Source organism: Thermobia domestica, chromosome 6 (assembly GCF_964235325.1).
Source record: "Thermobia domestica chromosome 6, izTheDome1.hap1.1, whole genome shotgun sequence".
Classification (NCBI taxonomy): domain Eukaryota; kingdom Metazoa; phylum Arthropoda; class Insecta; order Zygentoma; family Lepismatidae; genus Thermobia; species Thermobia domestica.
Genome location: NC_137459.1, coordinates 226,395,541 through 226,417,067, shown reverse-complemented (window position 1 = coordinate 226,417,067; position 21,527 = coordinate 226,395,541). Strand labels below are relative to the sequence as shown.

The 21,527-nt window shown below is 35.1% G+C and overlaps 1 protein-coding gene across 2 annotated transcripts in view; it reads right to left on the bottom strand.

Annotated features, from left to right (window-relative positions):
* The window catches only part of Apoltp (Apolipoprotein lipid transfer particle), a 6,186,292-nt gene that overhangs the window by 3,813,198 nt on the left and 2,351,567 nt on the right, over positions 1–21,527 (bottom strand). For both annotated transcript variants that reach the window (XM_081762641.1, XM_081762640.1), the window contains exon 25: positions 18,394–18,539. In XM_081762641.1, the coding sequence (XP_081618767.1) occupies positions 18,394–18,539 (146 nt within the window). The remainder of the gene's footprint in view (positions 1–18,393; positions 18,540–21,527) is intronic.

Sequence of the window (21,527 nt, the reverse complement as noted above, 5' to 3'; positions counted from 1 at the left end):
CAACCTGCTCCTTGTTATTCGCAATCATTACCTTCGGCACTACCATTGCAGAATATTTCCCCTCCACAGTCAACTTCCACTCCACCTGAAGTTTCAAATCCGCACCCCCACCAAAGTCAAAACCCACCCTCACAACATCCTCACACGGACCTCACCAAACTGGCTAATAATGCCGAGGTATCATTAATAGTGGCACAGAATGCCATGAAGACCAATTTTAGGCGTAACAGCGGAAAAAGATCGTAAAGGAAACGGACAAAAAACGGATGCGAAGAATACCAATAAAGGAAATAACGGTGGTAGGAAAAAGAACAATTTTGTAAAAGGCGATAAAATTTCAATATGCTAAATTTGTTATAAGAAGAACCACGGAGCATCCACGTGTCGGAATAATCCTAAAAATTCAAACCAGGGAAACACATCTGGGCTCGCGGGCCATACCAGAAAAGTCGGCGCGGGCCACACAGGAACCACCACAATCAAAATGTAATAACATTCAAGAAGAGCAGGCAACAGCGGAAACTTTTAAGAATTTCGAACGAGTACTTACTGGCACCTTGAATTTGCCTTCACGTCATACGGCAAATTTTACAATTGAATTTCGGCACCTGCCCGCTAAGAACGATATCAATTTTAACCTGAATCTTGAAAATCTCCAACGAACCATAACTTCTATGCATTCCCTCTTACAACATGAAAATAATTTTCTTCCAGACCATTTCTCAGATTTCCATCTTGCACCAACTTTCCCGTGGACACTAATCATCGCGGCCTTAATAATTATATTACTAATTGGAATTAGATGTTTTCTTTATTATTTATGTATAAGCGTGTGGCTACGAACAATCGCTAATCTCACACAACAACCTTCTTTGCAGTACGTATCGTCTTCTTCTTCCAATCGTTACCGCGGCCGCCATATTTATTCTATATTCCGCCTTCTTATATATTCTGTACCGCCGTCTCACGGATCGGCCAGCCCTAACATCTCCCCCTCGCATCGAGATTTCACACCCAATAATGATGGACTCGTCCCAATCGGCGTTAGAGACAGTGTTACCGTCACAACAAAATACTACGGCCCTCACTATTAGTGACCTAGTGTATAAATACTAACTGTAATCACCAGAGCTTCGACAACCTCTCCTTTGAGGGAAATGACGTGATATAAGTATCATGCTTAGGCTCGAGGACAACCTGTCAGTGCTTTAATATTAACATCTCAACTTTATTTGTGTGATAGTGACTCCTACAGTGCTACATCAGTGACCAGTTGTTTTTACTTTGCATTTGTGTTTCAGTGTTTTAGTGCATTTCCACTAAGTGTTTTAGTGCAGTATATACTGCGACAAATTCACAGATTCCATGCAGGCACCCAGAAATCAAAAAAAAAAGAAAAAAATAACCCTGTGACTTATTTTTTTCTACGCCCCGGGGGTGTAAAGTTCCGCATGCCTACACGTCATGCAATGACCATGTGTGAACTACACGTGCTAATAGTAAATAAAAACAAGCAGACGAGAGTCCTCAAGAGGAGTCGCCCACCATCGCCAACAGTCAGAAGGACGAGGATCACCGCAGGGAGAATAAAAGGGAGCTGCACGCCTCGACCAGTATCAATCTACCAAGGTTGATCATACCAAGAGGTCGGTAATAAGACGAAAAAGATGACAGAGAAATAATAATAATAATAATTATAAAATTAATAATAACAAGCTAGTGTGTGACATTTAGTTTCCAGCCAGATATAAACGGGCCCGGAGAGCTATTTACAACTTCGTCGGATGTAATTGGAAATTATTTCTGAGCAGCAGAAAGAGGTCGAAGAGATGCCCAAACGATATATTCGGAGTTGTCAGGCCATTATTAGCACGAATATATGCAGGTTGATCTTACTTCCGGTTGGAAATCTATGACCGGAAGTGGTCACAACGCAGCCGGATTCACATATTCTGGGTCCTCATGCTATAAGAAGTAGGACAATATATAGTTTGACCCAACGTCCGAGTGGTCACTTGTAACCGGAAATGGTCAATATGTACCTCTGTTGATCTCCGAAACTCGAAGTGAGATCGGAAAATGGATTCCATATATGAAATTCTGATTGAACGGAGACGACAGTTAATATATTTTGATCCCGATTTGGATCAAAATGGAGATAAAGGATAGGGAGGTGTTTCTACAAATATCAACCGTTTAACTATCTCACGTAAGATTCCGGAGATGAACGAGAGGGAGAGGTTACGCACCAGGTGAATATAATAGGAGACCCTTACTCACTTTCATTCGTCGAACAGTCCCATGCTGTATCACGCTACTTCCAGCAATAGCCACTGCCACACAACATGAACGCCATCTACCAGTTATATGCCCTACCTCCCATGAACCTTGTAGTATCAAGAGGCCCGGAAATTGATCACTTCGAATGAAGAGTAGTATATGGCCTATACAAATTACTGTACTTCGCAGCGAATTATAGTACTACTACTTCTACTCCGAACACTCATAGTAATAATAATAATAATAATAATAATAATAATAATAATAATAATAATAATAATAATAATAATAATACTAATAATAATCCTATACCAGTGGTTCTCAACCTAATTCCGATCACGGCCGACATCCTCTTGCCAGCGACCCCCTTATAATTTATGGCTTGTAATAAGCTTGAGGGATATTTAATAAACCGATTGCGGAGATCTCACTATATACATCTATTTCTATAATAGTAGAATTCATTTCTTGTATATGCGTGGGTTTTCTGGGGGTTCTCCCGTTTCCTCCCACTTTATTCATTCCACCATTTCATTCATTACTCATCATCACCGTCTCCTTTAGCCTAACCGGCATAACTGTGGGACGTAAAACTCAAAAATTTCATTTCATTTCATTTTTATTTCTTGTATATAGTGGATACAGTAACTTCCCTAAAGCGAATGGATTAAAACCAAATTTGATCAGTTCTTTCATATTACAAATACCGAATCCGATCCGTCATACTATTTTAAAATGGAGGCCGTTTGAAAAATTTAAAACTTCGTAACTCCCTTAATTTTGGATCATATGATAAAAAAAAAGAAAAAAAAAGAAAAGTGCATTTGTATTCTTCTGGTATTTCAATATGCAGTTCTCATTAGTTTCACATCGTACATCTTTCACTTAAATTTATTATAAATCAACTCTGAACCTCTTGAAAATGTTTAGTAGACCTATTTTTTGTTGTTGTTGATAGTATGTATGCATTGTCTATTAGAACAAAATTCAAAATAATATTTAAAAATACTTTCCGGTATTAGATTCTAATTATATTTATATCTTCCGCTTATTTTCGCGACCCCCAGGTTGAGAAAATCTGTCCTATACTATTTCTTCATCTTGCCGACCTCGTGTTCATGTGGGTTGAGGCGTCAAGCCAGCAACTGAAGGGTCTAGACTTCAAATCCCGGCTGGGTTATGGTTGTTTGTGGATTCTTAAAACTTTATAGCAGTGTTAAAGGACGGGCAGAAGTCCTTCGTTACTTAACGGGTCCAACAACACATTTGTTGTCTTCTTCTTCTCATTATTATTATTTTTACTCATCCTACATTTCATATTAATAATACTAATAATACAATAGCTACTACCACTACTAATACTACTACTACTACTACTACTACTACTGCTACTACTACTACTACTGTTGCTGCTGGTCTACTACTACTACTACTACTACTACTACTACTACTACTACTACTACTACTAATAATAATAATAATAATAATAATAATAATAATAGTCACACTAATAACAATAAAAATAATAGAAAGCCATTTTTGCGTTGCGCTTTCAGCGTGTCCCTTTTCTCCACCGGATAAACGTGTTCGTTTGGAACTTACGATCACGTATCGTGTTTCATTTGACATCGATTCGCATCAATGACGTATCAGAGATCCCAATCACCACCAACTGTTATCATCTTGAGTTAACAATATTTGTCTTCGTGAGGAAACAAGTTCCAATGTGTCACATTCCGGCATGTATGACCAGAGTACATAACTTTCATGGGCTATGGGGGAAGATCATTCTACTTCCTGTTCCAGGACGTTGCGAATCGTACAAGTAAGCGTATTTCCATTTTCAGTATGTCCTTCTACCTGTACAAGTTTGAATGGCATACTCGTCGAGAAGTTGGATAGCTTTCCTTGTTAAAGAGGGTAACTCCATTTACCTTAAGTAACCGCAACAGTAACCGCCCTCGGCTGGATAAGTCTAACACTGACGGGTCCTGATAACTCCCGGATAGGGAAGTGTGCACAGGATGTGGAAAAGGAAATTAATTTAGAAGAAAAAGCACTGCAAGCAGAGCAAGTTGCATTAATGATAGAATGGGTAAGCAAACATAATTCGATCAACAGTGTGAATGAATCCCATGCCAATTTTTAAGTATACAATTAGAAAATCAGATTTTGGCTGAAAGGATTGAATTTACAACTAAATTAAACACCACTTAATATGACTTTAAATGAGTTATACTTTCTTCTGAGTATGTTTTATTAAAGCTACTCAACTGTTCTAATTTAGGTTGAAATAACATTACATGATACTAGTTTAATTTTAATTACTCTTCTGATTCACAGATCTATCACCTTTTGAACTTTATAGTTACGAAAACTGATTGATAGACTACTTGTTAGTTTTCAGGTCTCTAAACCGTTATTCTTTCAAAAGTAATTTTAAAATTTACATGGTAACTCAAAATTTACTGACAGCAATAGTAACTCATATTTTGCTATGTGTTGCTGTTCACAAATTTTTGCTAAGACAATGCATAGTAAAAATCTCTGTCTAAAGGATAGATTCCGTAAGTTTGTGGAATCATTTACTTTATTGGTTGTAGTGAGTTTGATGTTTAGGCTTTCCATCCCCATACAATGTGAATAAAATATTGTACAAATGCTCAATATTCAAATGGATCACTAGTGGTGGTTCCACTTGTTAGTTATCTTGTGTTGCTATCTGGAAATTAAGCGAAGACTGATACGCAATGTCGACCTTTATCTACGGCGTATTATGCACCCGTTTGTACTCATGCGAAATAAGAATTAACCAAGTTTTATATAGCATGACTAATTTCATTAATTGTCACACCTTAAAATGAAATTTAGATAACATACTTCCATAATATGTTTTTTTTTTCATTGTTCATTCATCGTATCATGCATTTGTTGTCTATCTAACATTTGTTTTCAGTTTGAAGATTTAACAATATAATAAAGGAGAAGTTATTAAACTCTTACCGCTTTCATTATGAATTTAAGAAAAGATTGTTTTAAAGTATGATTTAACATGAATAAGTAATTAAAAGTATGAATCGTTCACTATTTTCTGCCTACTAGTATACAACAGTTGATATATTGGATACTTCTTATAGTGCGTTTTCTTTTTTCTTTTTTCTTATTTTCTTTAAGCTGAGAGATTAGGGTTGTGGTATTTCTTTATTCATCAGCTTTCTTATTGAAGTAACTATTACTCTTTCCTAATGCCGGCCCCTATAGGCTGAGGCTTTTCATTGCTAAAAGCTTTAGAGAATGCTCATGTATATTAGGAAACAAATACTATAGTGTCAAGGTGCAATATTACAGGTAGGAACATGGAAAGATTTTTTTTTTAATAAGAAATCTCTGATGAGTTAAAACACATGAATTAACAAAAGATTTACGTTTTCCTTTTAATCTTCAGAATGAAAAAAAAAACTAGTAAGAGTACTGAGATAAGATATATTAATATAGCTGCAGGATACCTATGATAAAGTAAATCACATGATAATAAAGATATGGGATGAAATGCATTCACGTTACAAACGTAATAGGAATGTCAATTAATATTCATGATGGTTGAATCATTTTTCTCTGGGCGACTCGAGACAAATGTAGACATAATGAAAGCCCAATATGGATAATGTGTGAAAACGAGTAATACTTGGTAAAATACGGGGGAGATATTCAGTAATGGGATAAATATCAAATATTTATCTACCTACTTCGCCAATATTTGCAGTACGAACGTAAATAATAGTGAAAATGTTGAGTGATGAATGTTAGTATCGAGAAACAGCATATGTGTGGGTATGCAGTAGTGATATTTCAAGATATAAGGAATTAATGCGGGATTAAATGCACTTTGTCCTGAGTATAACAAAATGAATAATAATGTCGGAAAAATATAGATCCCCACAAGTAATGCAGTTTGGGTAAGATAACTTCATATGTTGGGCTGGGTGAATAACATACTAACTTCTCGGAAAGGTTAAGTAATTTGTGACACCAGGCGATGTGACCAAAGGTTAGAATCGGTCGTAGAAAAGCTCTGTATGTCTTCAGTAATACATCTGCACTACGATCTTAGTGATACATGTAAGACGGCGTAAAAGTTTCAACATATACGAAGTTTCCAAAGCCAGTATCTGAAAGTATGTTTATCAATTAAGGTTGGAATCGAATACCACGCCGAGGTAAGGAGTGAAATGGTTGTTCGGAGAAATGTCCGTCAACGAGACGTGAATAGTAGGAAGGTTTCGTTGCTTCTAGTTCTACATCTATGTGTAAGAAAATCAAGTGTTTTTTTTTCGGTATCAACCGCTAATGTTCACTTGTTGCATGGAGTAAAATAAATTTATGATATATATATATATATATATATATATATATATATATATATATATATATATATATATATATATATATATATATATATAGGTTAAATGTTCCAATAGTGGTCACTTTTTGATCGCAACTTTGCCTTTTATTACATAAGCTTCCACAGGTATAATTGAATGCTTAAGTTGTACATATGTTTTAATACGTATAGCTTATTATGTGATACTGGATCATAACTTTTAATATAAAACACATATAGCAAAGTTTATAGTTAAAAAATTCCCAATATGTGAAAAATGTCTATTTTCGTCTCAACAAATCTTAAATTCCTCACTTTATATTACCGGTTGAAAAACGATATATATAATTAGGTTGTTTTAACTTAACTTGTTGTCACGGTTCGCCACTTCTGAAAACGTAAATTTATTTTAGGGCGTGTGACAACAAACATCGTGGTTGAAGGAGGAGTCGCCTGAACTTAGCAAAAGAGTGATAATGAAATATCTACTACTAATTGAAACTGTAAATATTTTCTAGTAAGGTAAATTTTGAATAAATTATATTATTATTCTTAGTTTCTGTATATGTTCATTTTAGAGGTAATTATCCCAAATCGGACTTCCGAAGAAACTTATCGAATCGAATTTATTGACCGTGCTGATAGCGACTACTCCCAGTCACGACCTAATTAGTTTTTCAGTTTTGTTAGAAATAAGAAAAGAAAGAGTGAGAAGAGAAAGGATGGGAAAGAAGTAGAAAGAAATAAGAAAAGAAAAAAGAAAAAGGAGAAGGAAAAGGAAAGATTGAGGATTTTAAAGGAGAATGGATTACTGGATGTTTTAGGAGATATAGTAATGAATTCGAATGGTTATTATCCGGTAAATCGTTACAAATACTATTAGTGGAGAATCAATTTTGAAGTGATTTGGAATAGACACATGTTCCCTCATACCACCCAGACCTAGCTCCAGGCACCACGTTCGTGGGGTTGCCCAGACCTAGACCTGGAAATGAGAAAAGTGAAATTTAATTCTTTGTAATTTAATCTCAAACAACAATTGATAAATATCCAATATCTGAACTCCATGATCTGAGATCGACCACACATATGAATTAGCCAAGAAAAGAAAAAAAAATAATCTTATAAACTCAATATAAGATTTGTGTATCGTCTCAATAAGAGTTTCAACTTCCTGGAAGAAAGATGTCGTATTTAGGCTCATCCGGTTATTTTCGTCTCACTCCTAGAGCTGACTTTAAATTTGTTAGTAGCGGTCTTTCATGACCTAGGTTATTTACCTTAACACATATATTAAAACATGACACATATATTATAGATGTTAATATGACAAATGATATTACTAAAATTACTTAAATTAAATCTATCATGCATTCACTCGCTCACTCACTCAGGACAGTGTATGTATGTTTAAATGAAACCCACTAGCTACAAGGGTACAAATAGTTTATTACATTCATGGTGAAAAGGAAAAATAATTACAAAGAAAATCTTAAAGCACAAGTTCTTGGTTATATATTAATAGAATACATAGAGTTATATTTTAGTAAATTTATATATATTCAATCATCTTGACAAATAAAAAAAAAAATAATTACATATATTATATCTTAGGCATGCTAAAGCAAATTATGATTTGCGACATACGCAAAGAAGACACTTATTTCACTTTTAAAAAAAATGGACAAAGAGGAAAGAAAAAAAAAACCTCAGGTGTACTAGTACTTATGAGTCTCTACCTCACGTCGAGACATTAAAAAAAATATTCTTATACGTCCTGTAGCGTATATCAAACTCGAGCATTCGAGATCACTGTTAATGCACTAAAGGTAGTGTCCAACACATTTCACTCGATTTAAATTCAGTTTATGTTTATACACATATATTTTGCTTTAAAATAACCATTTGTCCAGTATATACGAACTACCAGTTTGTAGCTGTATTTGCATATTGAAAATTCTACCCATCTAGGGATTTCAACGACGATATTTGGTCAGAGGAGAATTCTCCTCTCGGTTCAGTCCATTTTTGGATTCATTATTTAGTAACTCCAGGTCACTAGTTAGTCATTCGTCACTTGGACGCATCATAACACTTTATTTGTGAATTACTTATAACCTTTACTCATAGTATTTATATTTGAGAAGATCTTCACTAGTTGGGAGGATTATGATGATTTATATCGTGGTAAACACTGGTTAAGTCATAGGATACACATTGGAAAACAGGGGGGATTCTAGGTACACTTTCCAAAAAAGAAATTTCTGGTTGATCACTAAAGGATAATATTTGTTGAGGGATTGGATTACGTTTTAGACCTGCCGTTATTTTGAAATGCATGCCATTGAAACTGTTTACATTACTGATCACTAGTTACCTTTATTCAGAACAAAGAAAATTATTTAAATTCGCGGCGGTATTCTTAAAAAGAAAATTAGGCTACATCATTCCATTCGTCGGAAAACATTACTTAAAACCCATGGCAACCAATAAACGTATGGGGCAGATGCGGTGCTCTTACATATATCCATATTCTAAATTTAACATTTTACATTTCACTTTAATATTCTATATTTCATATATATTTACATTTCGACGTCTCTTTCTATATATATATATATATTTTTTCAATACACGCGCACACATTTAATTACATGACCCCAACACTAATTTGTCCAAGAAGGTTACAACATTACACCAAAAAACAAAACTTCCGACATATCATCATAAAATATTATTTTCATTTATACCGCGCGTCTATTAATTTAAAATTTTCACATATTCAATTGGAGAGTAGATCAAAGAAAGAAAAAAAAAAACTTGTGAGGCAGGCACGTAACACAGAACATTCTTAAATACATGAACATATAGAAACCAAACAATTTTTTATCTTAACTTTGGGCCCAATATTACAACAACATTCACGGAAATGAACTAAATGGAAAGTGACCACTGGATAAAAAAAAAATCCCAGACGGACAATGGTGAAGGAATGAAAGTGGAAAATTACGGTGTACCGAATCGTTACTCACCCCGTCGATGGGTCAAATATAATGTAAACCCAGTCCCTAACTATTTCATCAAACGAATCGTGTCTTGAGATGTCTCAGTTGGTCATTTCGGTTAAAAAAAAATTATACATTAATTCATTGATATATTATACTTTCAAAATCTGGGGGGGAAGGTTGAAAATAAAAAAAACTCTAGAGAAGAAGTATAGGTAAAGAGAGAGGAGACAGAACACTACAACTACGAAAGATAAGTGGTCGAATTTACGTATACAACATAACATAACCAAATATTCTCTTTTATGCCGAAAGGGGTTCGGCTTACCAAATAAATAGCCGAAAAAGATGTCTGCGAAGATGAGACAAGTCTGTGTCCCCGATGGGATTTTCGGAAAGACAAAGGCTTTAGGGATATCCCACCACTCGCCGTATCCGGTCAACAACCTTGCAGATCCCGGAATCCTCCGGAAGGTTAGAGAAGGCGTTAATTTAGAATTTCAAACAAAAAAAATCATCCGACCTCTCGGAAACTAAAGATTCCAGAATAGTAATGAAACTAGAGTAATAGCTAAGATATCCCTAATTAGTGATTTGCCAAAATTAAATAAACTGAATTTTGGATCGGTGATTTCTATTGCCAAACTTCACCGATAGCTCCCCTTCGCAGAATGCGCTAAATTCTGAGGCATCGATTAATTTCCATCACTATCTAGTTTGGGAACTAAGAAAAGAAAACGAAAATATTCAAGGGGGGAGGGGTCGATGCCCGGGTACGGTAAAATAAATTTCAATAACTAACTGTTTCGATTCTGTAATCCTGTCTGTCCTATTCAGTCTACAAACACTGTATGGTAGCGTAATATGAAAGAAAAAAAATCTCAGAGTCATAGGATCTTCTCTTTCATAACCGACTGTAAACATAATTCACAACAGCCCAAAACGCCAACTATTTGGTATCGTGATCGATGAACAATTACATTTAGTTAGCCATTACATGATGCTATCCCTACCCTGCTGTCAGACGAAATTGTTATAAATAAATACTACTGTTATGGCATACTCAACTGCGAAGTAATAATACATGCTGATATATAACTCGCCTACCTTGTCGAGTGATGTCTCGGCGTGGAGGTCAGAACTCGAAACGATTCTCACCACACATTTACGTTTCATCTATATATATATATATATATATATATATATATATATATATATATATATCAACATATGGCTAAAATACACCGGGCCCATGTATACACTATACGGGTGTCCTATCATCTATTCACTTTTACTACAATATTCATATTCATATTCAAATAAATATTCATATATTCATATCATCATCTTTTTCCATTTACTACGACGATATATTTTAAAAAACACCCTGTCTACTCTATCTACGCCCAGCCTACATACATTTTTCATCATATATTTTAAAAAAAAATCTAAAAATCGCGTCCCGACAAACACGCAAGAAACATTACTCGAACCCAAAACTTCTTTGCCACACAAACCATCCTATATCTTACTTCGCAGCTGTTTTAAAACAAATTTCTATATAGAAATATTCACAAAAAATAAAATATGTGCGATAATATTGCTGAATGTGATAGCATTCTGACAGCAACAATGAAAATTATTCTGCAACTACAAGAAAAGAATTGGAATTCAATATCTCAATTTCAGAACGGAAATAGCATCACATTGGCTGACTTCGGTTAAGAATCTATGCATAGTTTATTTACTTAAATATTTTCATTACTGGATTACACAGAATGTTGTAGTTTTCAGAATATTAAAGTGTCAAATCACATTATCCAACTATCTGTTCATATGGGCCGGAAATCGTGTTTACTCGGTTTTAATTCGAAAATAAAGGTCAATTTTGTAAAACCTAAATCACTAACTGGGTTCAATGGTAAAATATGCACGACTGATAGTACGGAATTTCGACACAAGGGCGCTAGTAACTATTTGTTCGAACTGTAAACCACGAAATGTGACCTTGTACTTAGGATTATTGTACTATATTACGTTCACTTTCAAATATTGTTTATAAGTTCATTTAATGACGGAATAAAAAAAAATATCGCATAGTAAATACTACACTGTCCATATTTAATTATCTCACGCACTCTTTCATCACTTAACTACCACAATTACTACTACAAGAAAATGTTTACTACATTACAAATATACACATACTACTTAAACTACAAGACACATCATGCAAATACACACCAATCATCACTACCATTAATCTTATTATCCATTTAACACACATAGAACTCATCAGAGTTTACCATTTTTGTTCAAATCGGCTCTAGCTGATGTAGGGGAAGGAAATGGACGGTGAAAACTGAACCAATTAGTCCTGATTAACTCATGATATTTTATCAGATACTGGTCAAAACGTGTTCCAGGGGAACATACTAAAGCTATTAATTTTGAGGTTCCCCTCCCTAAAAGGGAAGGAAACCTAGATAATTAAATATTTAACCCATCCCTACTGGAAGCTATCCAAATTCGGGATGAAAACAGGAGCCCTTAAAGTTAACCTAAGCGATCATTCTCATGTTACAAAGCTTCCGAAACTCAGAATACCGCCATGTAGGTTAGTAAGAAAAATCACTTACTATCTATATTAATAAGTTACTACTCGGACAGGTCTTAGCTGTATAAGATATTGGGAGGGGTGAAAAGGATAATCACTGTTCTGAAATTTCTAAATCGAAGCAAATGAAAAGTTTAGCACACCAAATTAAACGCACGTAATGTCGAACCTGTCCACACTAAATATTTACATCCGGCATGGCGTCCTATGTATCCGGCTACTTTTCACTGAGATTTTAGTCTGTTTTAACTATTAAGATTGTCTAAATTTTAGCTCCTGTGCTTCCTGGTAGAGTAGTTTTGACCTGGATATACAATTTACCTGTCTTAATCGGCTATTCTGCTACAAATCCTCTCAATTCGCTGGCGGATCAGACACGCATCTTGACTATTCTTCTGGGCGATGTAGAGTGAAGATGATCGCGCCTTAATATGTAGCGTGGGTAACTGCACCAATCAAAGTAAAGCTTTTTTGGCGGTGGAGTATTTAAAACGAATAAAAAAATGGTAAAATCTGGATTGAACCGGATCTTTAGATGAACATTGGTACCAAAAGAGGGGTGAGGAGAGTCCAAAATATTGTGCCAAAATTTAGATTGGTTAATTATTCTAAACTTCCATCCAATGGTGGGACTATATTTCCGAATAGCACTGACACCGTGAGATTTGTAATCGTCCATTTAAAATATGCATATATAAGATTTATAATTAGTTAATATATAAATAAAGATATGAATCCCCCAAAATATGATTCCTAAACATTTTTTTACCGCCTTCCTTGTTAATTTGGAATAAAATAACGAACAAATAAATAATTTATATGGATCGAAAGAAATTTTTGCTAAATAGGAAGTACAGTCGGTGCAAAAATTTCTGGGACCCTCCCATCAAAATATCATTACATTAAATTGTAATGTACCATTACACGGTGTTCATCAGTCTTACAAATTCCCAAAGTACAAGCTTATGCTATTTTTAATGCTTAAGGTGAATATGAAAGGAATGTCAATATCATTATCACTATCACGCAAATTGCAAACAATTTTCGCACATGAATTCCTCATCTGAATCAGAATCTTCCAAGCTTGGGAAAAATATTTGTACCAATTGCTGATATAATTAGAGTGAAATATTTTGGCACGTCTGATACATGTAGGGCTATCAGTGAGGATTATTAGTTCATTACACTTAGCGCATAACTGAGATTGATTGTGTGGTTTTGTAATTGTGGTTTTCTTTCTTGTTTCAGCTTCTAGTCTTTTTCGTTTTCTGGCTTTCTGAGGGAGAGAGATATTTCTCTGTTTTCTCAGCTTCCTTCTTCTCAGAGAATTGTTTCCATTCATCAGCATAATAGCATAATCGCGCTCGGATAACTTATCAGACTTCTACGTTTTGTATGGACGATAAAGAGCTAAGGAGAGTGAGGCGCAAACTTCTATCTGACATTTGACATTATTAAACCTGCAGCTTGTTTGTTTGCTGAACGCTCAGGACTCCTGTGAATAGTATTCCGTCCCCACTCAATGTTTTCTCGTGTCTACAATCTCCTCGGCTTTACCAGTGGCTTCTTATTGGTGGCACTTACTGTGGCACGCAACTGATCAACCCACCTTCGAATGATGTGCCGTTCTGATACTCTTCCACTTCCATGTCTCCCAATGTTGAAGTGCTGTCAAAACTTGAGTTGCGTAGCTACCGCACTGTCACCACTTTTGAAATACTCATCAATCACAAAAACGCGATGCGTCTTGGCTCAATGCTCCATTGTAACTAAAATGGCATACTTCCTGCTAAACTTACCCTGCTCGGTTTTATGCTCACTGCGCCGTCGTGTTGTGACAAACTGTTGAAAGTGGTAAATTGTTTCTACCGGACCCTCGATCCCTCGTTGTAATTTCAAAACTAATTGACAGAAATAGCATAAATTTTGTACCCAGTAAATATCAGAAAAGGGAAAAAGTTTAACATACTCGACAGTATCGCCAGATTCATTGCGTTGCCATCTCAATATAAAGTTTCATTTCTTCAAATTTCACTACTTCCGGTTATTACATATTTCGAGTCTACATGCAAAACCAAACATTATAATAGCAAAATGTTATTCACTGTTGCCAACTAAGGATCCTACAGTATCACAAATATCCTAAATTTGGGTTATATAAAGTAATAAAACTTCTTAGATAAATGTGGCGGTGAATATCTGAAGTAACTTAGTGTCCGATACTATGACCATGATACGATATATTTGTAACAACGAAGTTACAAGAAATTGAAAATTTCGTTATTTCATACAGGCTTTATTTGGAAAATGTTAATAACACAATTATTATATCTAAGCAGTTAGATTGTTTCCAAATTACATAATAATCATATCGTTTGCAGCAATTTGATGTGTCAAACCTTACCAGAGATGTGATACACATTTCTAGGGTTTGCAACACTGCTTTAAAAAACAAATTTGTGGGAAATGTTTAAAATGGTCATTGCTTCTTTAGCATCTACATACTCGTATAACATTATAGGATTTAATAGCTTTACCTATGTTTATCACAAATCAAGAATGATTTCAGATACCAAATTGCTGTAAACTGCAATATGATTATTTCGTCTGTTGGAAACTATGTAACTCCGTAGACATGATACTTACCTAAGCAGAAATGTGTTCTATCATAGTCATGGTATTCGACACTAAGTTGCTTCAGATATGCAACGCCTCGTTTATCTCTGTTATTTTATTAGTATTGTAGAACCCTTCGAAATTTGGATATTTGTGATACTATAGCATTTTTAGTTGACAAAACTTATCAAAAGATGTATTTTAGTATTTCATTTTTCATGTAGATTCGAAATATACAATAACCTGCTATTTGAAAAATGAAACTTCACATAGATAGAGCAGCACTGATAATTTACTGATATTGTACAGTATGTCAAACATTTTCCCCTTTCTTATAATACCTTGGAACATTACTACAACGATTTCTGTCAATTAGTTTAGAAGTTATAATTAGGAGTCGCTTTAAGTTATTTACCTACCCTATATAGAGATAGACAAAACATTCACGATATTCTTAAATTTCAAAAGCTGAATAAAACAGACAATTACTCCATGCAAATCCCAACAAACATATCATTTAAAAAAATAATGAGCCCGATTTTTCATTTGCACAGACCTCCTAACTTATTTTATCTGCCCCGAGCGAAAACAACAGAAGACCCATAAAAATGTGGAAAAGAGTTAGCTTGGCTCATCAGAATAAACATACCATAAGACCTGATTCATTTAGAGAAATTTACTCCGTGCTCTCTGAGCATAGACCACCTGAATATACACACAAAAGCACTGGATAGGTAGTTTGGAACTCAACACTATCTTATCAAACTACCATTTCAGTAGTAAAAGAAGGCGGTTGCAGAAAGTATATGCAGAACTAAGATTCACTATAAAACTTTTATTAACTCTTTAACACACGCATATAAAATAACTTAATCGCACTATCATAAAACCATATATATTATAGGGTTGTCCTTATTTATCTGGACGAAAATAAATTTTCGATTTCTTTTAGACGTACATTCAGGTGCAAGATGATTGTCGCATATCTATAACTCTCTTCTTGTAAGAATATAATTTGATAACGATTTTTCAGAGTACTTTTAATACTGATACAACGTCTATAATCGGGAAATTTGTGGTAAATTTCGTAGGAAGAGCATTACAAATACGAAAATTAGAATGAGTAAAACAAAATGTCGATAAATGAAAAAAAGTTTTATTTTCGTTTTGCTGTTCTTATTTACTGATCTTTTGAAATGAAATTTGCCAGATACATGTCTTTGATTATACACATACATGACATTGTGAGAAATACCTGGTGAATTTGTTATCAAATTCTGTTCCTACAACAACGTATTTATAGACATGCGACAATAATTTTGGACATAAGTGTACATCTTAATTCAAAATGACCTACTTCAAGGTGGCTACCATGAGATGTGGTTTTAGTACACAAAATAAGCTGTAGTAGTACTTCAACATATGATGTCAGTCCATTCAGCCACTTCTGATTAAAAACAGGTTAATTCCAGACTGTTGTAATATAATACATATTCCAAACACATTCAAAATTTTAGGTCGCTTCGAGCAGCATTTAATATTATTCAATGGAGCTAATCCTTCATGATTTACTTTGGTTCTCCTTGAAGCTAGTTTAGAAGGTGCGTCCTTTTATATTTAGGAAATACCCTAATTTAAACAGAGTGGACCATTTTTCTTGATACACCCTTGTAACTTTTGAACTAATAGATACAAAACGCTTAAACTTAGCATCACGCGAATATCAACAGGGGAACACTGACTGACATACATTACAATATAACTTGATTGATAACTTGATAACAATATTGAAAACACAACAAAAGTTGTATTTGTTTCAAATCGCAATACATCAACTCATTACATATTTCAAATCTACATGTTAAACAGAAACTTACAATGCTGCACTTGCCATACAGTTTGCACACTTAGGACACTAAGGCATCGGAAACATCGAAACATAATTAAATTTTGGATGATTCTACATTAGTAATAATGCAAGTGACACTGATGGTTTCATGCACACCCTGAGTACCTTAATATCGATTACTACTGTTACAATGTGGCGCACTTTGGAAAGGAGAATCTAAATTACAAGGAATTGAAGTTGTGGTTTTCCTCCGTTGACTTTAATTGGAAATGTGCTTAGATAAATGTAACATTAAATTACCCAGGTGGTTTCCAATAACCACAAATATCATAAGTACTTGGAGTTCCGTAACTTTAAGCAATATAACCAACTTTACCATAATTTCACATATTTCCAGAGGGGTTTGAGATATGAAATTACTGTAAACGGCATTATGATATTTCACATGTGTTGAAACCTATATGCTCAATTTCAATTCCAAGTGGTCTTTATCTGAACAGATCTTTTAAAGACTTGGAAAAATCAAATTTTTGATCACACACACACACACACACACACACACATATATATATATATATATATATATATATATATATATATATATATATATATATATATATATATATATATATATAAAATGCTATTCATTCCAAAAATACTTTGGACATGTATTGTCCCGCACGTATCACTTTCGTTATTAGTGTTATATGGCCACCAAAATTCGTGTGTTTGTGATGGTGTTGGGTTCTTCGTTTGCAACTAAAGAACAAGTGTAAAATTGTAAATGTTTGTTTAACATCCTAACATTGCGCAGTTTGAAAAAAAAAACTATTATGGGTCACTGGGGATCACTCGAAATTTTTAAATGCTAAGAGTATGTAATTTCCTGTATCATTTAAAAGACCACAGAAAAAATAAACAATTATTGTAGGATTCTCTTCCTTGCGTGGAACATCGTTTATGGAAAGGGCGATTATCAAATGTAAGATCTTGATACAGAGATCATGGTACAGGTAAAAGAGTGCAAATCGAAAGAAGATATCATATCAAAATTCAGACAATTACGAACAGAACTTCAGAGTAAGAAGGAATTCTGCGAAATGAAATAGAAACCGTTGTTATCCGCTTTACAATGATACTAGCATAAAGAGCAAGTTCCATGCAATGTGCACTGGTACATTTCAAAGTCTAACTTTTTGTATCATAGTTTTATCTTCAATTCTTTGTGATTTATAAACCGTGGACTTTTTTTCACTATGGATATACTCAAGTTATATGGTAGCATTTAGCAGATCACGACACGATTTTTTTTCTATAAATTGTGTTTGCTTTTGCAGTTGCTTTTCAGTGATATTCCTTCATATTTAAAACTTTCCTAGTTCCTCATGACAGGAAAGAAAAAAAGCAATACCATGTTCCGTTAAATATGCTTGATGACATTTCAGTACCTCACTTTTTTGTTCATTTTCTTAATTAAATTTCAGCAGTTTGTGATCTATTATCACAGACCATTTTTAGAAATACATTAAAACATCTTGTACAATATTTCAAGTTATAGAAAACTTGAGTTCGCATCTTACGCTTTGCACCAAGTCTTCATATCCTTTTCTAAATTATAAACATACTGCAAAACGAATTTACTTACATCAAAATCATTTGGTGTTTTTTCGTGTATTCTTCCCTCCAGTATTAGAGGATTTAGTGATGGCAAACTGATATTTACATTTCCTTCAAGATAAAATAGAAGTCCTCTCGGAACGTGTAATGAGAAAGCTGCACGAATATCTTTTCCTATATAAAAAAAAGAATATATATATTAACATAACACAAATTGTCACACCGAAGTAGACAATTTTAACTAAAAGGATACACTATCATATTACTCGACACTGGATTATGTATGGTACTTCTAAATTTCCAATAAACTCGAAAAGATAATTTAAAATTTCCTGCAATGCAATTTCACATAGAAAACACTTCCCTGTAATCTGCAGGTACATTTCCGAGATTCATCTGCCAACATTATGTTTGTGGTCCGATCCCAACCCATTCCACCTACTAACTCACTTTTACTGGAAATGTCACTTACATTTGTTTTACAACGAGCCGTTGATATATGAAATCAGTTTGGTGTAATTTAGTACAAAACTGATAATGTATTCACATTAAGTGTGCATAATGGATACATCTCTCAGATTAAATACATTAAATTATTGTACTTTGTACCTTTTTTTCTTTTTGTAAAACTTCTGCATGGGGATTGTAAAAATTGTCAAATTATGAAACTAAGCAGAATCTCCTTAATGAGGAATCCTGGTATATATTTGTTTTACCATTCTGGTACGATATCAGTCATCTCATCTTGAATGCAGAAAACCTGTTGCTAAACATGGATTAAAAGCTGGGAATCGTTAAGGGTTGAGTCCTTACCCAGACAGCACAATGCACGTACAGTATCCGTATAGTACATGTACAATTGCACGGATGCAACATGTGCATCATCTGTATAAATGCACGCCTGTACATGTGATGCACATATACATGCCAGGTCCTATTCAACATCTTCACGTGCACAGAACATGTGCAATGCACACGTACACGTCCTGCACAAGTGATTTACACCTACCGCGCAGGTGATTTACAAGTAGCACGTATTTGATTTACATGTAGTTCACAGGTGATTTACACATAGGACAGTGGTGATTTACACGTAGCACACAGGTGATTTACAAGTAGCACACAGGTGATTTACACGCAGTAACCAGGTGATTTACATGTAGGACAGAGATGATTTACACGTAACACACAGGTGATTTACACGCAGTACCCAGGTGATTTACATGTAGGACAAAGATGATTTACACGTAACACACAGGTGATTTACACGCAGTACTCAGGTGCTTTACATGTAGGACAGAAGTGATTTACACGTAGCACATAGGTGATTTACACGCAGTACCCAGATGATTTACATGTAGGACAGGGATGATTTACACGTAACACACAGGTGAGTTACATGTAGGACAGAGGTGATTTACACGCAGTACCCAGATGATTTACATGTACGATAGAGGTGATTTGAAGCAGTACCCAGATGACTTACATGTAGTGCACAGGTGATTTCCTCGTAGTACAGAGGTGATGTAAAAGCAAATTCGAGATGCAACGAAAAAAAAGAGTTTATATATTTAGGGTCTTACGCAGTAACACCATCTATAACTGCAAAGTTTTTTTTTTTTTTTGCTAGTCGTGGACGACTTGCTCCCGCCCAAAGGGTACCGCCCTTTATATCGGGAAGTGGAGTAAAGGAATGATGGGGATTGGAAAATTGTGGATGGGTACTGGTAGATTTATTAAATTTTATTTCAATATTTTATTTTACATCATCATAAATATATTGGAGCATTTTCAGATCAACAGACTAGTATATCATATAGTATGAGAAGGGTTGGACATTATGGCCGTTAACCATAATCATAGTTGAAGGTGGATGGGAATGAATGGTAATGAGGTGCACAAGACGTCACAGCAACGGGTTTTGTTAGCAAGACAGATGTGTGTTATCTTCTGATCCGGGGGCAACTTCGGATCTGATGGAGACAGGGGAAGCCCAGTTAAACAAGAGGACTACTGTGCATAAGATGGAATAATGCAAGTTGATGCCGTGTCGGTGATGTAGTCTGTGATGAAAAGATGGTCAGGACTGTCAGGTGGTAAGGAGAAGTGGTACAAGGTAAATAGGAGCGAAAGAGGGGTATGACGGAGAAGGACATCGGTCGGGTGTAAAGCAAAGTGATGCATCGTGTCTAGTAGGAGGGGATGATGAGTTTGAAAGCGAGTTGAAATGTAGCGGAGGCGTAGGGTTTCAAGGTGATAGAGTATGTGGGGAAATTGGGTGCGATCATAGAGTTCATGAGTTGGGCTAGGAAGGGGGATACGGAAAGCTAAACGGAGAACGTGCCGTTCAAGAATTTGAAGTCTGGTAAAAAATGAGGGAGCTGCGGTTATCCAGGCTGTAAAACCGAAGGTGAGAACTGGGCGGAGAAAAACTTTGTAGGTGGTTAATAGGGTATGGGTGTTCAATCCCCAGGTAGTACCAGTGATACGGCGTAAAAGGTTGAGGCGATTATAGGCTTTGGCGCAGATGGACTTGAGATGAGCAGTCCATTTAAGATGTCTGTCAAAAACTATCCCGAGATAAGTGACGGTGTTTTGAGGCTGAAGAGGAACGGTGTCGACATGAACATGGAAGTTAGCAGGGTTGCGATACACGCGAGAGCGTTTGTTTGGAGGAAGAAACATAATGGTTTGTGTTTTAGCAGCATTTAGGGTCAGTCGCCAGCGATTGCACCATGAGAGAAATGAGTCAATAGTAATCTGCAGAGTTCGATTTATCTCTTGGATAGTGTTGGCTATGGCGAGAAAGGCTGTGTCATCTGCAAATTGATATAAACTGATATTTCTAGGCAGAATAGGAAAGTCGGCCACATATAACAGATATAATAACGGAGATAGTGAGGAACCTTGAGGAACACCAGAATGGAGAAATACAGGGTGCGAGAGGTGATTGTTGATAGATATATAACTAAGGCGGCAAGAAAGAAAGTGGAAGATGAAACGGATGTAACACAGAGGAAGGCGGTAAGAGAAGAGTTTGTACACAAGACCAAGATGCTACACCTTATCAAAAGCTTTTTCCAAATCGAATAAGACAAGGCAGGAAGGTTTGGATGTGTTGAACTGCATTGTGATATGGGTGGTAAGGCGCATAAGCTGATC